Consider the following 19,029-nt stretch of genomic DNA (forward strand, 5'->3'; position numbering starts at 1 on the left):
CATGCGCCTGGCGCGCCGACCGTTTTTTTGTCGTTAAACTAGCAAAAGTGGACCTGCACCATGCACTTCAGGCCATGCGCTCCGATTGTTAAAATAGGGCCCATAGTGTCGTCACTTGCCCTGATGTTCCCAAATAAATCAGGAAATAATTTACGGACCTTTGGGTCTGTGTTATTGAGCCCAAGCAGCATCACATCCAAAATTCATTTCCAATGTACATATTCACACAGACTGGCGAATTTCCAGCATGGGATGGAAGATGCACTTCATGCTAAATACATGCTAATACAACCCTGATCAAACATCTTTTGTCTGAGGAGATAGCAGCCCTGCCAAAGACTGACAATACCAAACCCAGCACAAAAAAACACAACCAGGGCTCTCACTCCAAAACATCCACAATGATCTCTCCATACAGCGGGAGGACATTAGAATATGAATAACTGTGTCAGGAAATGCAACAGCTGAGCATACAAGGTTACGCCAGGACCTGAAGAGGCTTTTTTTTTCTTTGAAGGGTTTCCATACTGAATCAACCTATTCCAGTCCCTGAGAGTATTTATACACAGAAAAATATAATTAAAGCAAAAGAGGCAGCTTGAAAACATCTGTCCAGCTGCCCAATGATTTGTCTGACCTTTGTTTGTCAAGAAAAGTGACCACTCATGCTAACAAAAAAAAAAAATGGAGGGTTATCCAAACATGTATCATCACAGGCTAACAGCCCATAATGCAAAAGCATGTCAAACACTACTTATAATATAATAAAATAATATCACTCAGAACTGAACTTTCTATTCCCATTCAACAGGCATTGCAACATATTTACAGATAAACAGCTGTTTATAATATCTGTAACATTAAGGTTACAACTACCAGATATTCAGAGACATCAGGTTTTTCTGGAAGCATTAAAGCTACACTGTGTAACTTTTTTAGTCTATTCTTAGCTAAAAACACTTAGTTCTTTCAAAAATATATGTGCTCATTAATGTATATTTACTTCTTTCAAGTAATAAAGTATTCTCGTAAGTTTATAATATGCCATTGAAAATACATACGGGTAAGGGGTTTGAATGCGGGTCACCATGTTGCCCCTCCATCTTGAAAGTACATCAGCCAAAGAGGGACAATACCCGTGAATTCAAGCTTCGCCTTTCGCGTTTTAACACTCGATGGCACCATGTCGAATGTGGACGAGGTCGAACTGGAAGCCATATTAATCTTGGACTAAATCGGCCAACGTAGGAGTTAAAACGAAATCGGAATTAAGAAGAAGAGAAACTAATATTCACTGGATGGTCATATACCTTTTAACCGCTAGATGGGGGAAAATATCACACAGTGTAGCTTTAAGCAGCTGCATTTCAAATATCGCAGCAAATCTAAAAAAAAAATTTTTAGCAAAGCACCATCAAATTGATAATATTCTGCCTATCAGAGTATAAACCAAATCACAGAAAAAGCAAATGGTCTTTGGCATAAAAAAAAATTGCAATCAAAAAGTAGAACATTCTCAGCGGTGAGAGAGACTAAGCTGAGCTGTGTTTCTGGACTCTTGGGTGACCAATCATGACCAGTGCCAAATGTATCCATTGTGTCTTGCTGAAATAAAAACAGTTCATTATATTCTACCAGTTTGCAGTAACGGCGATGGCTTGAGTATGTGGAACACACCCCTATGATGAAGCTCATCTGCATAAAATTGGATCATTTTGAGCCAAAATATATAATTAACTGATTTGCATGTATATTTAAATGTAAATGAGTCATTTGGTGAAATTATAGGTCTATTAGATTTACGCAGAGTCAGTCTTTCCCACTACGCCAAATCTGCGGATCACACTGTCACATATTATAAGTGCATTAAGAAACTGTACCTTAATGGCTTAAAGCACATTTAACAATGCAACAACAGCAACAGTCTTCTTTGTGATGGATAATTGCATAATTTTAGCATTCATCTTCAACTAGTAAGTATGCTAATGTTCCAGCTTAAATGGGTTTGCTGTTTTAAAAAAAGTTATGTTGCTGCTAAATATGAACCTCATTAAATGTCTCCTTTGTGTATTATGTATCATTTCTTAACTAAAATGAGAATATGAGAGCCATGGAGGAGAAAAAAAACATATGAATCTAGCAAGAACAAAAGGAAATAGATGCAAGACTGCCAGTTTATTATGCCAGTGTGATGTATCTGAAACATGTAATTATTCTTGTGATTGTTTTTTTGATTACGATTATTATTCATGTGCTTTTCAATCTGCAACAAGAGAAATACGTGTCCATAGCAGTACAAAATATCTCCCTCTCTCGCACACCCACACAAAATAAGAGGAAACTGAGGAATCGTACCTGATGAGCCATTTGTAAAGCCCCACGTCAAAGTGTCTGAAAAGCAAAAAGACAGTAACGAGTGAGCTCCGGGGTTAAACGCAGATGGCTTAAAGTAACACACACACACTTCTGTAGAACATGAAACAACACAAACATGTGTTTAATCAGTCAACATCCAGAACAGACAAAAAGAGAATCTGCATAAATGAGATGCTTGAGGAAACCATTTTAATGAATCTCTAGGGGCAAATGCTGGCATTTACTGAAACCGTCGTAGTACCGGGAGACATTTTCTCAAAGCGGCCGATCCCAAAACAGCCTAGTTGAGCTGTAGCCTGACACAGGGTTTTGTGGCAGGTCTTGGACACACAAAATCAGACTCATATTGATCTGGGAGGAAGAAATAATATTCATGCAGTCATATGAAACTTGCCCAGGCAAAACTCGCTATCAGGGTATTGCTATGTGGCTGCTAAAGTGTTCCAATTGGTTTTTATTGTTGGATTTTTACTGGCCAAAAGAGCCTATCCCAAGTTTATATAATATTTTACTCCCGAGGTATGGCTCTGGGCTTATTAATTAAAAATAAATAAATATTACAAATATAAACAAATACAAATAAATTATAAATGTCCTTTTAAATAAAATTAATTTATAAATTATAAAAAATAAAAATCATTAAAAGAAAAAAAAAAAATTCTTCACAAGTCCTTCTAAATATTTAATCATTTTTAAATATTTTTTCATATAAAAATAAACAAATAATAAAAGTATAAACATTTTCCATATAAACAAGGATAGTAAAACTAAATGTCATTCTAAATATTTAATAATATACAAAAAAAAGAAAATGTAATATATCTAGATAGAAAATAAATAAATAAAAATACATATATAAAAGATAAATAAATAAATCATGTTTAACTGGACTGATATAAATTTAAATAAATGTAGTTGACAAAAATAGCTTAGGTTTTTAGAAACTACACATCTAACCGGTTTGGATCTCGACTTTATCCAATATTGTATGGTTTCTAACAAACAATATAAAGCCACATTGAGCCCTCGCTTGTTTCACTGATCACACAGGGTTTCTCTTTTGCTCTTTGACATGTAGTTTGTATCAAACCATGAGAGCAAAAATATTGATTTGGCCCTGTAACTTTCAATTTGTTTCTCTGCAGGGCTTTCTCTTCCTCCTGTTCCTCTAAGCAGGTGTGAAGGTCATCGCTACAGACATGGGTTCACTAATTGTTACACTCACTTTACTGCTAGTCATCCATCTATCCACATTTCATACCTCTATAGACCAACTGATAAGGACGGGTGAATAAACAGGACAGGTCAAAAATTTCATTTTAAAATTCACAGTAAAAAAAAAAATGGATTATGGTTTAAATGGATGAGGAAGTGGACAATGATATGGATATCCCTAGAGAAACCATCATCTCATCCAATTAGAGGAAACACACAATCTGAATCTGACAACATCAGAGAGTTTTCTGGCCATATGCTTCATATGTAGGCTATTTCAGTCTGTCGCTTATTGAGTCCAAATACACCCAGAGACAACAGTAAAGATTTGGCACCGCTTACTTCTAAAAAAAATAAAATAAATGCAGGCCTGTATGAGGAGAAACAGAAACGTCACATGCAAGCAGATGGATGCTAACAATGTCAAAGCCCTGACATGAAGTTTTCATGAGCCCACAGAACCTATCAAAATCTTCAGTGCCACAAAAAACATCCATCTGGAGAAAGAGAGGCAAAACAAAAGCGAGAGAGTATCTGGAGGGAAACGGATTGGGTCTGGGGTCTACGACACATAATGACTCCTAAATCAGATTGTCCAGGACCATTTGATTCATTCCAGCACTTCCCAGCATTCATTAGCAACTATTGATGAAATCTGCTTCAGCTCTGGGGAAATAAAGTCATCCGGGAAGGCCAGGAGAACAGATGAAGCAGAAGTAATTCCACTCTATATTAATAAACCATTATGTGGAGACATGCAGTTGTGCATGTCTCTACTGTTTAAGTCCAGAAACGCACAGTTTGGCCAATGCATGTGTTTCCCTGTTTAACATACTTAAAGGGAAAATTCACCTAAAACAATAAAACTTTTGTCATAATTTTCTTACCTTCGGTTAGGCTTAAGCAGCCCTTAACAAACACTCGACCAGAACTGTTAAATCACATTATGTCATTTGTTATTATCATTAAATCATTATTAAAACTGCATAAAACTACAAGTAGTAAAAGTTCTGCTACAAGTCAACACAAATATATACTTTTTTTCCCCTTGACAATGATATTTGACAATTAGCTATTTTTAACCTATTGTTTTCTTCTATTTTATAGGTTTAAAGCTAAAAATGTAAATTAATCGCTAGCCTACAGCCTGTTTGCATACAGCATTTCAGACCTAAACCTCCACAGTAGGAAAGCTTCTGCAAGAAAGCAATCCCTCTGAAAAGCCAATTTGACTCCATGCATGTGGCACATAAACAAGGAGCTATAAAACAGATGCAGTGAACTAACTGAGCTGGAATCTCATGTCTTGTGTCATTCGTGAGCTCTGTGAGTCAGATGGTGATTCATGAAGCTGAAAGTGATATACACATTGGAACACATTCCCTCAATATCCTGCGGTTTTCTTCAGATTGGGCTTCTGTACTTCAGAAATCATCTGACAAAGCACGCCTGACGGAACAGTGTGTAAACATTTCCCACAACTCAGACAGAGTTTTCCTCATGATCCCACTAAAATACAGGTGAGATGATGAAGAGAACCGAGATCAGGATAAAACCTGGCCTTGTTCTCACTGCATGTATATGTGTGTATCTGAGAGAGAGCCAGGTCATGCCTACATTGTGGAGACCAAAAGGTAATAAAAAGGGTAATAAAACACCAGTTAACAGTCCCCATGAGGAAAATGTCTTAATAAACTAAACTAAAGAATGTCCTAATGAAAATATAAACGTGAGTGAGGGTTGTTTAGGGACATAGGACAGAAAATAGCATTAGCCCAGTCTTAGGGCCAATGGCAATCAATGGTCACAATAAAAGAAAAAGAGGAAAAAATATTGCATATTGTGAAAAACCATTTATATTTTTTTTAAAGGTCATGTAAAGATTTTACATGCGAGTATGCACATATAAATTATTATTTTCAAAATTGTTTTAAATATATTTTTTAAGATAAAAAGTAATTTTGCACAGACCATGAATTATTCATTTATAATGTTTTTGGGGAGTCAAACCACATTTTACAACGTAGCCTTGAAATAAATAGGTCCAATGATTTGGATATTTTAAGAGACTCAACAGAATGTTTTATTTGTTAAAATGCAATTATTTTAAGAGCCGTATTTTCATTGTAGAATGAAGTCATATGTATGAACTGTATTTTAAAATCAGCAACTGAAGCCAACTTCACTACCATATTGTGACATTACCAAACAAATGGCAAATTCGAACATGAAAAAAGCATGGCGGAACTTGATTTTATCCATCAGCTGTTGACTGAATTTCAATTGAGTTAACTATAGATCTTAGTATATAGGGTAAACAGAACCTTCCATGTTTTACAAGAGAAAAAAAGCATGGATTAATGGAATAATAAATCCAGTAAAATGCATTAAGAAAACAAATAGCGTCAATTTTGATTTAATGTCAACTAAATAAATTAAATAAAAGAGCCTCGTCTCATTGACCCTTAAAAACAATAGGTCCATATAGAGTGATCAGATAGCTATCAGCAGGAGTCAGCAAAATGGCATATAGTGTGTGTTGATGCAAGACTAAATGAACCGTTTTTTTACAGCAACCCATAAACCTTTCAACCGCTGTAAACCCAGTCCATGATAGCGACTGACCGTACTCAATCATACACATGCACACACAGCAATACACGCACATGTGTGCAGACATACACACACACCCACACACGCTAAGAACATCTCTAGATTTAACTGCAGCCAAGAGCAACATCTCAGCCTCTCTCTCTCAGCCTCTCTCTCTGTTGTTCTCAATCTCGTTCGCTCCCTGTAGGACATTTGCACTGTAATCAGAGACTTTGCTGTCCTGCAGTATGGGGTACTGTCTCCATGTGGTATGTTGCGTCTGGCGGTTCTGAGCCATTAAACACAGAGATGAACATGTGAGTGGGATAAATGTAACCGTAATCAGTTACAGTTACTGAGAAAAAATATGTAATTAAATTACAGTTACTTATGAAAACGTTAATAATTACAAAGGGGGTTACATCTGAATATTTTCTGTAAAAAGCTAGGATATGCTGAATAATATTAATTTCTTGCTCTGCCTGTTTTTGATGTGCATGATGCCTCCTGCCATTTAAAGGCGGTTTAGTAAAGCGATGCTATTCTGATGCTTTTGATTGGTTCTCTCGTTTGAATTAGCAGCGCACGTCAACAATTACATCAATCTACATTGCCACTGAAAGCTTTAGGCTACAACCTGTCTGTGGGTTGCCACCATGGTGAGTGATAAAAATGTGTTCCAGTGCTGGAAATTAAAAAAGTAATCAAAAAAGAATCCAATGTAATCAGTTACATTACTTTAATAAAGTAACTGAAATAGTTACACTACTTATTACATTTTAAATAGGGTAACTTGTAATCTGAACCTATTCTATTTCCAAAGTAGTATATCAGTGTGTGTGAGTCTGTTGAGGCTATGCTGAGCTGTTATAAAAAGGTGCACGTGCACGTGCATGTGTGTGCTCTGTCAGGTTCAGAGGAGCTGAGCTCTGTTGCTCTGTGTGGGATTGAAGCCAGACGGGGTCTTACAGCAGGTCCTGCTAAAGTCTCCAGCATACATCTGTTTCCTTACAGCTCTCATTTATCACACTTTAAACTCACATTCAACACCACTCAGAGACACACACTAGTGCTTAACCTTTCCGGCTCTCAGAGCTTCAGCAGCTGTCTGCATTGCAGATCTGCTGATACACTCAAAACATGCACAATTACACAGGATACAGAAGATAGTGTCACTCTATCCATGTGACAGTGAGTGACAATGATCCACTGGGTTAAGAAAAATACTGAAAACAGCTTGCATTATGACGCGAAGCCATGGTGAATATAGTTGAAGTTATAGTTGTTATTCCTAAGGTAAAATAATAATAAATTGATGATCTTTCAGAACCTTTCTGTCATGATGTTTAATATATATATTTTTTATCAGTACATATATTATTTATACACTACTGTTCAAAAGTTTAAAGTCATTAAGATTTTTGTAAAGAACTTAGTACTTTTATTCAACAAGGACGCATGAAATTGATCAAAAGTAACAGTAAAATGTTAATAAATGCTACAACATTTCTATTTCAAGTAGATGCTGTTCTTCTAGTATCAGTTTCCACAAAAAAATATTAAGCGGCACAACTGTTTTTAACATTAATAATAAAAAGGAATGTTTCAAAGTTGAAAAATCAGCATATTAGAATGATTTCTGAAGAATCATGTGACACTGAAGACTGGAGTAATGATGCTGAAAATTCAGCTATGCCATCACAGGAATAAACAAGCAGTGACGAAAGGGCCCTCGCACCCGGAGCCACCGCCACCAGGTGGCCCCAGGAAAACAGTGAATAGTGAGCAAGATGCATTTAAGCGGGTAAATATAGAAGATATAGAAATATAGAAGCAAAGACATTTTGATGTGCCACACTTCCTTCTGCCAGCAGGTGGCGCTTTGACTATAACTGAATATTGCCGTGTAGATGTCTTCAGGTTACAATAACTTCCTATTTCGTGGCGTTAAAGGGATAGTTCACCCAAAAATGAAAATTAGCCCATGATTTACTCACCCTTTACTCATCCGAGGTGTATAGTATATGACATTCTTCTTTCAGACGAATAAAATCGGAGTTATATTACAAAAGTCCAGGCTAATCCAAGCATTAGAATTGGATTTATAGTTGCTCTGTTTTTGAACTCCATAAAAAGTGCATCTGTCCATCAAATAACATGCTCCACGCGGCTCTGGGGTTTTAATAAAGGCCTTCTGAAGCGAATCGATGCGTTTGTGTAAGAAAAATATCCATATTTAAAACTTTATAAAGTAAACTTTTGGCCGACTTTTTAAATATGGATATTTTTCTTACACAAACGCGTCGATTCGCTTCAGAAGGCCTTCATTAACACCCCAGAGCCGCGTGGAGCACGTTATTTGACGGACAGATGCACTTTTTATGGACTTCAAAAACAGAGCAACTATAAATCAAATTCTAATGCTTGGATTAGCCTGGACTTTTGTAATATAACTCTGAAAGTCTGAAAGAATAATGTCATATACACCTCGGATGACTTGAGGGTGAGTAAATTATGGGCTAATTTTCATTTTTGGGTGAACTATCCCTTTAAATCGCATACATTAGCACTTGGCCAAGTGTTGCATGATTTAATGTGTTTCGGGCATTTTTGGTACTTCATGGCATATTTAAATGAGTTTCTGGGAGTGAATTACAATGTAAAGCATGCCATTTCTTGCTAACTGAATATTGTTATGTAGATGTCTTCAGGATAGGACTCTATCAAACATGTGAAATTTGGGGCAGATCGGACATTGTATGCCTGACTTACAACAGCTTCCTGTGTCATGGCGTAACATCAGACTTTGTCAGGCCGCCACGGACACGCCCTTCAGGGAAAACTCAAGATCTTCACAATTTAACATCACCAAGGCCTTAAGATTAGACTGACCAAACATCATGATGTTCTGGTTAAATCTCAATGAGGAGTTAATTACAGTGTAAAACATGGCATTTCCTGTTGCCCACAGGTGGCACTATGACTGTAACTAAATATTGGCATGTAGAAGTCTTCAGGCCAGGACTCTAATAAAACATGTGAAGTTTGGGGCAGATCGGATCGTGTATGCCCGAGTTACAACAGCTTTCTGTTTCATGGCGAAACATCGAACTTTGTGAGGCCGCCAGACACGCCCTTCAGGGAAAACTCAAGATATTCGCAATTATATAACATCGCTAAGGCCTTTAGATTAGACTGTGCAAATATGATGTTGATCTGATTAAATCTCTAGGAGGAGTTTGTTAAAGTACAATGCCTAGAAATGGCAAAAACTGCAAACATTTTGCAGAGAAAATTCAAAATATCTCACTTCCTGTTGGGTTTTCAGATTTTGCACCCTTTTGTGTAGGTATTGGGCTTTAACATGTGTCTACCGAATGTCCTACTGGTATGTGAAACATAGCTCGAACAGCGCTTAATTAAAATTTTGTAGGTGGCGCTATTGAGCCATTTTGCTACGCCTAATTCTGAAACCCATATCGGATGTAAATTTTCACCAATTCTGACACATGTGCAAAGTATCATTTATCTTTGAGCATGTTTAGGCCCTCAAAAATGCGATTCATTTCGGAGAATAATAATAATAATAGGCTGAGCAATTACAATAGGGTCCACACACCATCGGTGCTCTGGCCCTAATTACATTTGAAAATATATTAAAATAAGAAAAAAAATTAATTGTAATAATACTTCACAGTACTAATGTTCTGCTTTATTTTTAATCCAATAGTTATTGTAGAATAAAAATACAATAGTTTTATAAAAATAATAATTTGGTTACACTTTAATTTAAGATGTCATTGTTACAGTGTAATTATATATTTAAGTACTGAGTAATATTAATTAACTACATGTACTTACTATAGGGTTATGGTAGAATTAGGGTTTATGGTTAGTTGCATGTAATTAAGTAAGTACATGTAACATATGTAACAAGGACACTAAAATAAATTGTTACCAATAATTGCATTTATTTCTGTGTGTGAGAAATGAACATTCCTTTAACAATTATTGTATTGATATACTAATTACTAAATGTATATACCTTGGCATTTACATGGAGGTACATCTAAGAATGTACCATGTTATTACCATCATGCTTATGTCCATTGTACAATGTCCACAAGGCCATGGTACATCCCTAGTCCTTTTTAGGTACTATGGATTTATGAAGGTAAGCAAACAGAAGGCCATAAATTAGCAGTAATCTTCCAAGTTTTAAAAAAAATGTACAAAAAAAAAAGTCTGCTGTTTCCAGAATGGTGTTGCCTAGGAGACCACTCCAGACTATTCAAGTTGAAATGCTGTGTACCTTCAAGCTTTTAGGGCAAAATCCAATCGTCTGGGAGGAAGCCTGCATGTATGAGCCTGTTCTACATCATCTCACGAGACGTCAGAGTGCTCAACTCCATCAGATAAACCAAACACTCACTCCCATACGTTTGAGGTAAGATGTTTGTGACATTAAACAGAAAGCATGAATCATGTTATGCTCCTGTAATGTGCTTCTAGATGGTGTAAGTGAGTCTTAAACCTGTTCCAATCATATCACGGCTTAAACCAATTTAAGCAAATGCAGCTCTGCTCTGCCTCCTGCTGTTTCACAGATGTACTGCAGATGACAATTGAACCACCTCAAAATCATTCCAGCTATAGGACACGGTGCCTTAGAAGTCAAAGGTCAGAGCTTTTGAAGTTTGACAGAACACAGAAGTGTGTATATTTACCTCCACATCCCGGTAAAGCTGTACATGATGCTGACACACCGTGGTAACGTGGGCGGCTCCAGTCCGTCCAACCTGACGAGCAGAGACACCGCTCCAAACAACACCAGATACTTTATGTAAAAAAACTGCACCAACGCGAGAGCCAAACCACCTGCAGGTGAAAAAGAGAGCGGTTACATGACATGAAACAGCAAAGCGACCATGTGCTTGATCTCACACAGACATTCGCCCTTTAAAAATGACGGGGCTGTTCAGCCACATCAGGTGTGTACATACTTTTGGCCATGCAGTGTATGTGAAGCTCATTTCAGCCCTTCATCCCATTCTGGTTGAGGAGAACCACAGATTTTATGATTTATATCAGATTTCAGTTTTATTCTGAACTGTTTTATAATTTAGTTCTATCACCCTCATCCTCTGTAGTCATCTCTCCGTTTGCCTTTCTCTCTCAGTATGTCAGCGGAAACTGAGAACAGCATCTATCTTTTTTCCCATATCCCACTGGTACAGGGCTAAAAGCTTGCAAAAAAAAAAAAAAGACAGAATCTCTGCAAGCCCTTTCTGAACAAAACACAGGTACAAAGTGGCGATAATGACTCGATGTTCCAGTGTGCTGCTGCACAGACCGTCTATACGACGCTCTCTCTTGCAGAGTCTGTGTTTTTAAATCAAAGTTCAGGCAGCACAAATCAGCAACTTCCACAGATCAATAGACAGCAAGTGCAGAATCAAGATGCTGCACAGGGGATTACACACACAAGGCTAAAACTCTGTGTGTGTGTGTGTGTGTGTGTGTGTGTGTGTGTGTGTGTGTGTGTGTGTGTGTGTGTGTGTGTGTGTGTGTGTGTGTGTGTGTGTGTGTGTGTGTGTGTGTGTGTGTGTGTGTGTGTGTGTGTGTGTGTGTGTGTGTGTGTGTGTGTGTGTGTGTGGACTGGTAATCATCACGTTATGGGGACAAAATGTCCCCACAAAGATAGCAATATCCGAAATCCTCATCCTTGTGGGGACATTTTTAGGTCCCCATGAGGAAAACATCTTATAAATCAGACTAAGTGATGTTTTTTGAAAATGTAAAATTGCAGAATGTCTCCTGTGAGGGTTAGGTTTAGGGGCAGGGGCAGTGTAGGGGGATAGAATATACGGTATGTACGGTATAAAAACCATTACGCCTATGGAAAGTCCCCATAAAAGATGAAAACCCAACATGTGTGTGTGTGTGTGTGTGTGTGTGTGTGTGTGTGTGTGTGTGTGTGTGTGTGTGTGTGTGGACTGGTAATCATCACGTTATGGGGACAAAATGTCCCCACAAAGATAGCAATATCCGAAATCCTCATCCTTGTGGGGACATTTTTAGGTCCCCATGAGGAAAACATCTTATAAATCAGACTAAGTGATGTTTTTTGAAAATGTAAAATTGCAGAATGTCTCCTGTGAGGGTTAGGTTTAGGGGCAGGGGCAGTGTAGGGGGATAGAATATACGGTATGTACGGTATAAAAACCATTACGCCTATGGAAAGTCCCCATAAAAGATGAAAACACTACGTGTGTGTGTGTGTGTGTGTGTGTGTGTGTGTGTGTGTGTGTGTGTGTGTGTGTGTGTGTGTGTGTGTGTGTGTGTGTGTGTGTGTGTGTGTGTGTGTGTGTGTGTGTGTGTGTGTGTGTGTGTTTCAATGTGAACATCTGTGCACGATAATATAATAAACCATTTAACACCCAAAATAACACCAGTTATACCAAATAGACAATTTGGATACAAACTGTAGAATTTGCTTAGAAACTCAAATATGCATATTTCCCTACTACTCACTATGCAGACAGCAGTATGTTGAAAAAGTACGCTTTGAAACCCTTTGAATGTCCTGCAGAGTTTAGCTCCAACTTGCCTCACCCTGCCTGGAACTTTCTAGTATGCCTAGTAAGACCTTGGCTGCGTCCGAAAACTGGAAAATGCTGCCTTCGGAGGACACATTTCAAGGTAGGAAGGCATCAAAGCACGTCCGAATCCAAAGCTAGCTTCACTTCCTGCCTCCTGAGATACCTTCATCTGATCGAAGGCAGCATAGATGTATCCTTCACTGCCTTTGATATCCCACAATCCTATGCGTTCTATTCGGTGACAGTTGAGCAAGAAAAAGAAAGACGGCATCTGAAAGTTCCGGTTGCTGATCAGTTTTTGACCAACATTTTCCACTTCTGATGTTATTTGTAGCGAGAAATTACTACTGTAGTAATCCGGGCTTGACATTAACACCCGCCAGCCCGCCAAATGCGGGTAGATTTCACAGCCAAATGAAATGCCAAGACCGTCTTATTGCAAATAACTTGCAGTTAGTGAAGGCGGGTAGGCAGAATCTCGCTGAATGACACACAACAGAAGCACTCTGTCGCACGCGCGATCAGTTCTCCTTGCGCCTGAATAGTCAAATACACGCGCACACAGATGTCAAAATGTCCATCGTGTGGAGTATCTCACATGAACACAGTCGTTATGGCTTAAGTGTAGGTAAACAGGTGGGTAATAACTAGATATGTCAGAATACTACGTCCATGCATTCAGCAGCCCAATTAAATACATGTCTGTCATTAATGTTAATCAAACAACTACAGATGTTAAACACATGTTTACATATTAAATAAACCTACTGTATCTGAAAATATTTATAATATTTTTAAATGTACTATTGTACTATTGTTTTTGTAATTTGCTAATTTGCTTATTTGTTCTTTTATATAGCCAAAAACAAAAATAACTATAACTAAATAATCATATTAAATTTCTCATATTAGCCTTTGCTCAGCTGATATACAATGTAGTCTTGATTTGGGTGGTCACTCTGCATTTGAAAGTTAAATCAAGTAAAATTACTCACAATCAAGTAATTTCAGCATGCCAAAGTCAACTTTAATCATATAAAATGTAATTTCCAAACAGCAAAATTGTGACCAGTGAAAAGTGTGACCAGTTGGTGTAAAGCTGCTGTTTTATTTAAAAATGCGTTCTGCTTTTGTGTTTATAGAGATGTTCTAATTTTGGAATAAAATATTAAGTGACCTTTTTGTCACTTGTAATGAAGCTTGCTTATTAGTGAAATTATTAATATCATGGAATGGTAATTATTGACTTTAGCCTGGATTGATGGCTCTCAATATCGCAATATATATCGTTGGTGAAAAAATATCGCAATGTAATTTTTTTCCAATATCGTGCAGCCCTAATGTCAAGCCCGGGTAGTAATCAAATATTTGCTTAGTTACCACCAAAGCTTGTGCTATTTTGCTGTAGATCATTTAACTGTTACGCTGCCTCAGAAGTCTGTCCGAAATCAGTTTTGTGAAGTACCTTTGTGTGCAAATGCTGACTTACAAGTCATTGTCTGAGAACACACCGAGGCAACAAGTCAGCTGCCTAGGTTTTTAGATGCAGTCCTTGATTAGCTGGTTCAGGTGTGTTTGACAGGGGTTGGAACAAACCTTTGCAGGACAATGGCTTTCTGGGAGCAGGATTGGACACCCCTGCTATAAGACAATAGGTGTCAAAGAGCCGTCAAATTTGAAAATGGTTTCTATTTTCAAGTGTAAAGGTCTTTGCACACTGAGTCTGAAATTTTTTGAAATTCATCATCCGGTGGCCCTGAATTGTCAAAACCCTTCTGAAAATGCTTGCTACGGATTTTTATTTGTATAAAGCATAAAGAAACAGAACAGGGAACGAAATTCTAGGTCTAATTCTAATTGGGAAATAATCCTTTTGGGACTATTTGCAAACAATGGGCCTCATTCATGAAACACGAGCAGAACAAATTTGTGGGTAAATCGTTCGTAAAGCCGCTGTGACGTAAATGTTTCAGATTCACCCAAATTTTCGTATTTTCAAAATGTTAGTTGGTACGAAATAAATTTACACCTGCTCCCTACCACGTGTAAATGGTGCGTAAAACATTTGAACGTTCTGTGTTTTAATTTAGGCAAACTGACGACATTGCATTTTGATGCACTATGTACCATAATAATATATATATATTTTTTTTTTTACTGTTCAACGTTGGGTAATAGCGCTCGTCACTGTCACTTTTTACCCGGCCGTCGAATCACAGTGGAGGAGAGGCGGGACAAAAATTACACAGACAAATCAACCAGTTGTACACCGACTGAACAACAATAATGGAGAAGTTAATACTGCATTTTTCGTACTGCAATATTCTTCAAAATGAGAAACTAGTAACACATTACTGCCATGGATATTCTGTATCATATTCATAGCAATCAAAGTATCTCAGATGGAAAAACGCTGCCCTTGCAAAGCGCTTTCAAGTGCCACCAGCTGGTCGTTTTCAGAAGAGCAGCAGGCATTTTTAGCTGGCTAAAATGCTTTGATGGACACATGATAATTAAATTTTTATTGCTAGGCATATGGCCAATTAGTCTCTTTAGCATTTATGCAATATACTGGAGCCAAACCTGAGAAAGAAGTCCAGAAGATTCCACAGATGGACACATCATTTGCAGTTGTAACTCATGGGCGGGGATTATGCTAATTATAAATGAGCGTGCACGCGCGTCCTATTTACAAACGTTTGGAATTCATGAATATACACACGTTTAACTTCCAAATCCATAGTATACGAAGCGTTTGTGAATCTGGAGGAGAGTTTTCGTAAATGTCCATTTTACGCGCAAATTACTCAGAATCTGCTCATATATATTTGGGAAAGTTTCATAAATGAGGCCCAATATTTGCATTAATTTGCGTCAAATATATTATTAGTCCCGAGATTCTTCACATTATTGAATAAATTCATAGATCTGCTGTTAACATTTGAATTAGCAACCTAGTGGTCTGGTGGTAGAACTTTTGTAAACAGTGTCAAAGGTTTCAGGTTATAATCTGCCCTCGTATAATTTTTTTTCTTCTTCTTCAATAAATCAAAGATGTTCATCAATGATTGTATATTAAGAGCAGAGATGCGTTTGTATGCATTTTGCTTTGTGATTGAACCGGAAAGAATAGTCTCTCTCCGCAACGGCATTAAACTATAGATTGATGCGCTCGTCTCTGTGAAGACTGTGCACGAGCCAAAAGAGAACGTAAACCCCGCCTACTTTGATTTGATTGGCCATCTCAGTCATTTCGACATTGATGAGCACTGTTAGACCACTTAGGCAAACCAGACTAAAATGTAACTTAAACCTAAAACTTAAAACATGTATGTTGTTGTTAGGATGACAAAAAGGTTTAAGTTACATTTTAGTCTGGTTTGCCTAAGTGGTCTAACAGCTGCATAATGAAGTGCAGCAGAGCAGTGCAAGAATTTAAAAAAATTTAAAAATTTTGGCAATTTGGCCATTTCTAATTATTGGGGGGGGGGGTCTATGGTGGTTACGGCCCTGGATTGACGAGGTCGTATTTATATTTTAAAGCGCAGAAATTTCAGACTCCGTGTGCAAGGACCTTAAGAGCAGCAGTTACCAAGAAACCGTTCAAACATTGTGTCAGAAATAAAAAACTTTCCCTAAGGAAATTCTTTTGTTCTGCAAGGACACATTAAATCTGTCAAAAGTGACAGTAAAGAAGCTGAAAATGTTAGAGGTAGGGTAGGTAATTTCAGAGAGGCCTTTCAAAGATAAGATATAAGATCCCGCCCTCCCTTCAGAGCGTCTCCAAAGCCACGCCACCTTCAAAACACATGAATGGACACAGCAGAGTCTGCAAAGCGTCACGAGACGAGAGAAGGAGTCTGTCATAGCACAAGACACTGCAATAATAATAATGGATAATGATTGGATGAACATTTTTTTGTGGTCCTGAGACTTCCACAGAAGTTATATGGGTCACACACTTTATAATAGGTGTCTTTAACTAATATGTACTTACATCATGTTATATTGCAAAACACTGTTTTTAGGTTTAAGTGTGGGTTAAGGTGTAAGGGAAGGGTCAACAGTGTAATTTTTTATGTCATTACAGAAATTAATTACAGCTATGATGTACAGCTTTGATGTAACTTCTATGTACTTGCATCAAAAGTAAGTACGATATACTAATTGTGTTCATATTATATTGCAAAACACTGATAATGAGGCGAGATATGGGTAAGGTTAGGGACAGTTTTGGTGGTATGGGTAGGATTAAGGGTGGGTTAAGGTGTAAGGGAAGGATCAACAATGTAATTATTGATGTGATTACAGAAATTAATTACAGCTGTAATTCCATGCAGGTATTTTTTTTAAATATGAAAACATGCATGTGCACAATAAGTGCATTGTATCAAATGATTAGTTTAAATGTTAGTACATAGTAGTTAAAGACACCTAATATTAAGTGGGACCAGGTTTCAATATTTAGCCCTTTCTATTATTGATTGCTATCAGGATGTGAAGCGACTTTCAACCAGTATAGCAAACAGTGTTTACCATACCTTTAAAATGAGTTATATTTCAAGTACATGCTGTTCTTTCGAACTTTCTATTTATCAGAAAATCCTGAAAAAATGTATCATACCTTCCCACAAAAATATTAGGTTATTATAATAACCGTTTTCAACACTGATAATAATTAGAAATATTTCTTGAGCAGCAAATAAGCATGAAGCAAGAATGATTTCTGAAGAATCATGTGACACTGATGACTGGAGTAAAAGAGTAAAAAATGGAGTAAAAAAATCTGCTTTTTCATCACTGCAAAAAAAAACATACATTTTAAAATTGTAATATTTCACAAAATCAGTGTTTTTACTGTATTGTTAATACAATAAATATGGTGAGCAATAGGACTTATGCTCAAAATACAGCAGTTGTTTGAGCAGTATTAAAAGGGTACTTCAGCGCTGGGAAGATGAATGTGTATTTAAACTGTCATTTATGCAGTAGAAATGTGAAATTATTTTTGAATTTGGTGCCTTCTAGACCAAGAAAAGACAGAACATTTATTTTTGTCTCATGTGGATGAAAGACAGCCACTCCCAGAATGCACTTGCTTTGCTGCCCTACGAGGCCACTCCCAAAGCCACGGCTACTGGTTACATCTCTTTGTATGATTTTTGCCACGCCAATCATTCACGACGCGTGTCCAGTCTGGCGCATTATAAGATCATGCCTTTGGAAGCTTAACTTTTTTAGTGGAATTAATTGAAAAGTTGAAACACTCATTTTGCTCCGTTATGAATGCCTGAGCCGAGCGGCAGCGGCCGTGCGCATTAACGCATTTGCATTCTGTGAGTGAGATCCCACCCCTATGGGTGGGTTGAAAACATGTGGAACTAGCTCCTTCTACTGGCTGTAATTTATAGCCTCTGACCACCAAAACCAAAAAACATATTACGATATTTGCGTCATCTGAGGATTTTTTCCAGAAATAAAATGCATAATTCTCTCGTCTCAGATATTTTTGCCATTGAAAATATACAATTTTTTTTATTATTGCAGTATTTCAGGTTAAAATAGAGACTCGGCCTTCAAAATAAAAAAATTTTGAAGGCAGATTAGCGCCCTCTTTTTTTTCATTTTTGACCGAAGAGCACAAGTGGGAGTATTTTTTTATGACCACTTAGCATGTGTCAATATCACACTCTTGATGTTTTAGAGTGTCACCCCTTTACTGTTGTGTACTTTTTTTCAGCATCGTGGCCGATTTGAAGATTGTACACACAAATATTCGGAGAATTTTTGTGTTTTTGCCGATTTCCCATTAATTTCCTATGGTCGGTCATTTATGACCGAAGACAATGAACGCTACTTTTTTTTATGACCAATTAGCATGCTCGAATCATGACCCCAATTTTTTTTGTGTTTACATACCTAACGCTAGAAAAGTCACCAAATTTCATATCATTCCTATGAAGCAGTGATTTTTAGAATTTCAAAACAGAAAATTTTCCGGTTAGAAATGACCGAAGAGCACCAGAGGGATAAATGCCCTGATTGAATTGAGACCTAATCCTGGCTTAATCTAAGCCCTGTTTGTGAAACCAGGCCTAATATATCTTACCAACCCAAAACTTTTGAATGCAAGCGTACTTATTTAAGAGAAAATACTGTTTATGGTCGCTATTAGCACATTAGGTCAACAAACAAAAAAAACCTTTAAAAAAGGACAATGCCAACATTAGGAATGAAGCATTTC

At 37.3% G+C, this 19,029-nt stretch overlaps 1 protein-coding gene across 5 annotated transcripts in view; it reads right to left on the bottom strand.

Annotated features, from left to right (window-relative positions):
* Positions 1-19,029, bottom strand: part of hhat (hedgehog acyltransferase) — an 82,277-nt gene that overhangs the window by 50,367 nt on the left and 12,881 nt on the right. For 4 of the 5 annotated variants that reach the window (XM_079832993.1, XM_079832991.1, XM_079832990.1 and 1 more), the window contains exons 8-9: positions 10,911-11,061; positions 2,356-2,391 (exon numbers count right to left, since the gene is read on the bottom strand). In XM_079832993.1, the coding sequence (XP_079689119.1) occupies positions 2,356-2,391; positions 10,911-11,061 (187 nt within the window). The remainder of the gene's footprint in view (positions 1-2,355; positions 2,392-10,910; positions 11,062-19,029) is intronic. The other variant, XM_079832992.1, reaches the window with a different exon arrangement.

The sequence above is a fragment of the Gobio gobio genome, assembly GCF_949357685.1.
Source record: "Gobio gobio genome assembly, chromosome: 13".
NCBI lineage: Eukaryota > Metazoa > Chordata > Actinopteri > Cypriniformes > Gobionidae > Gobio > Gobio gobio.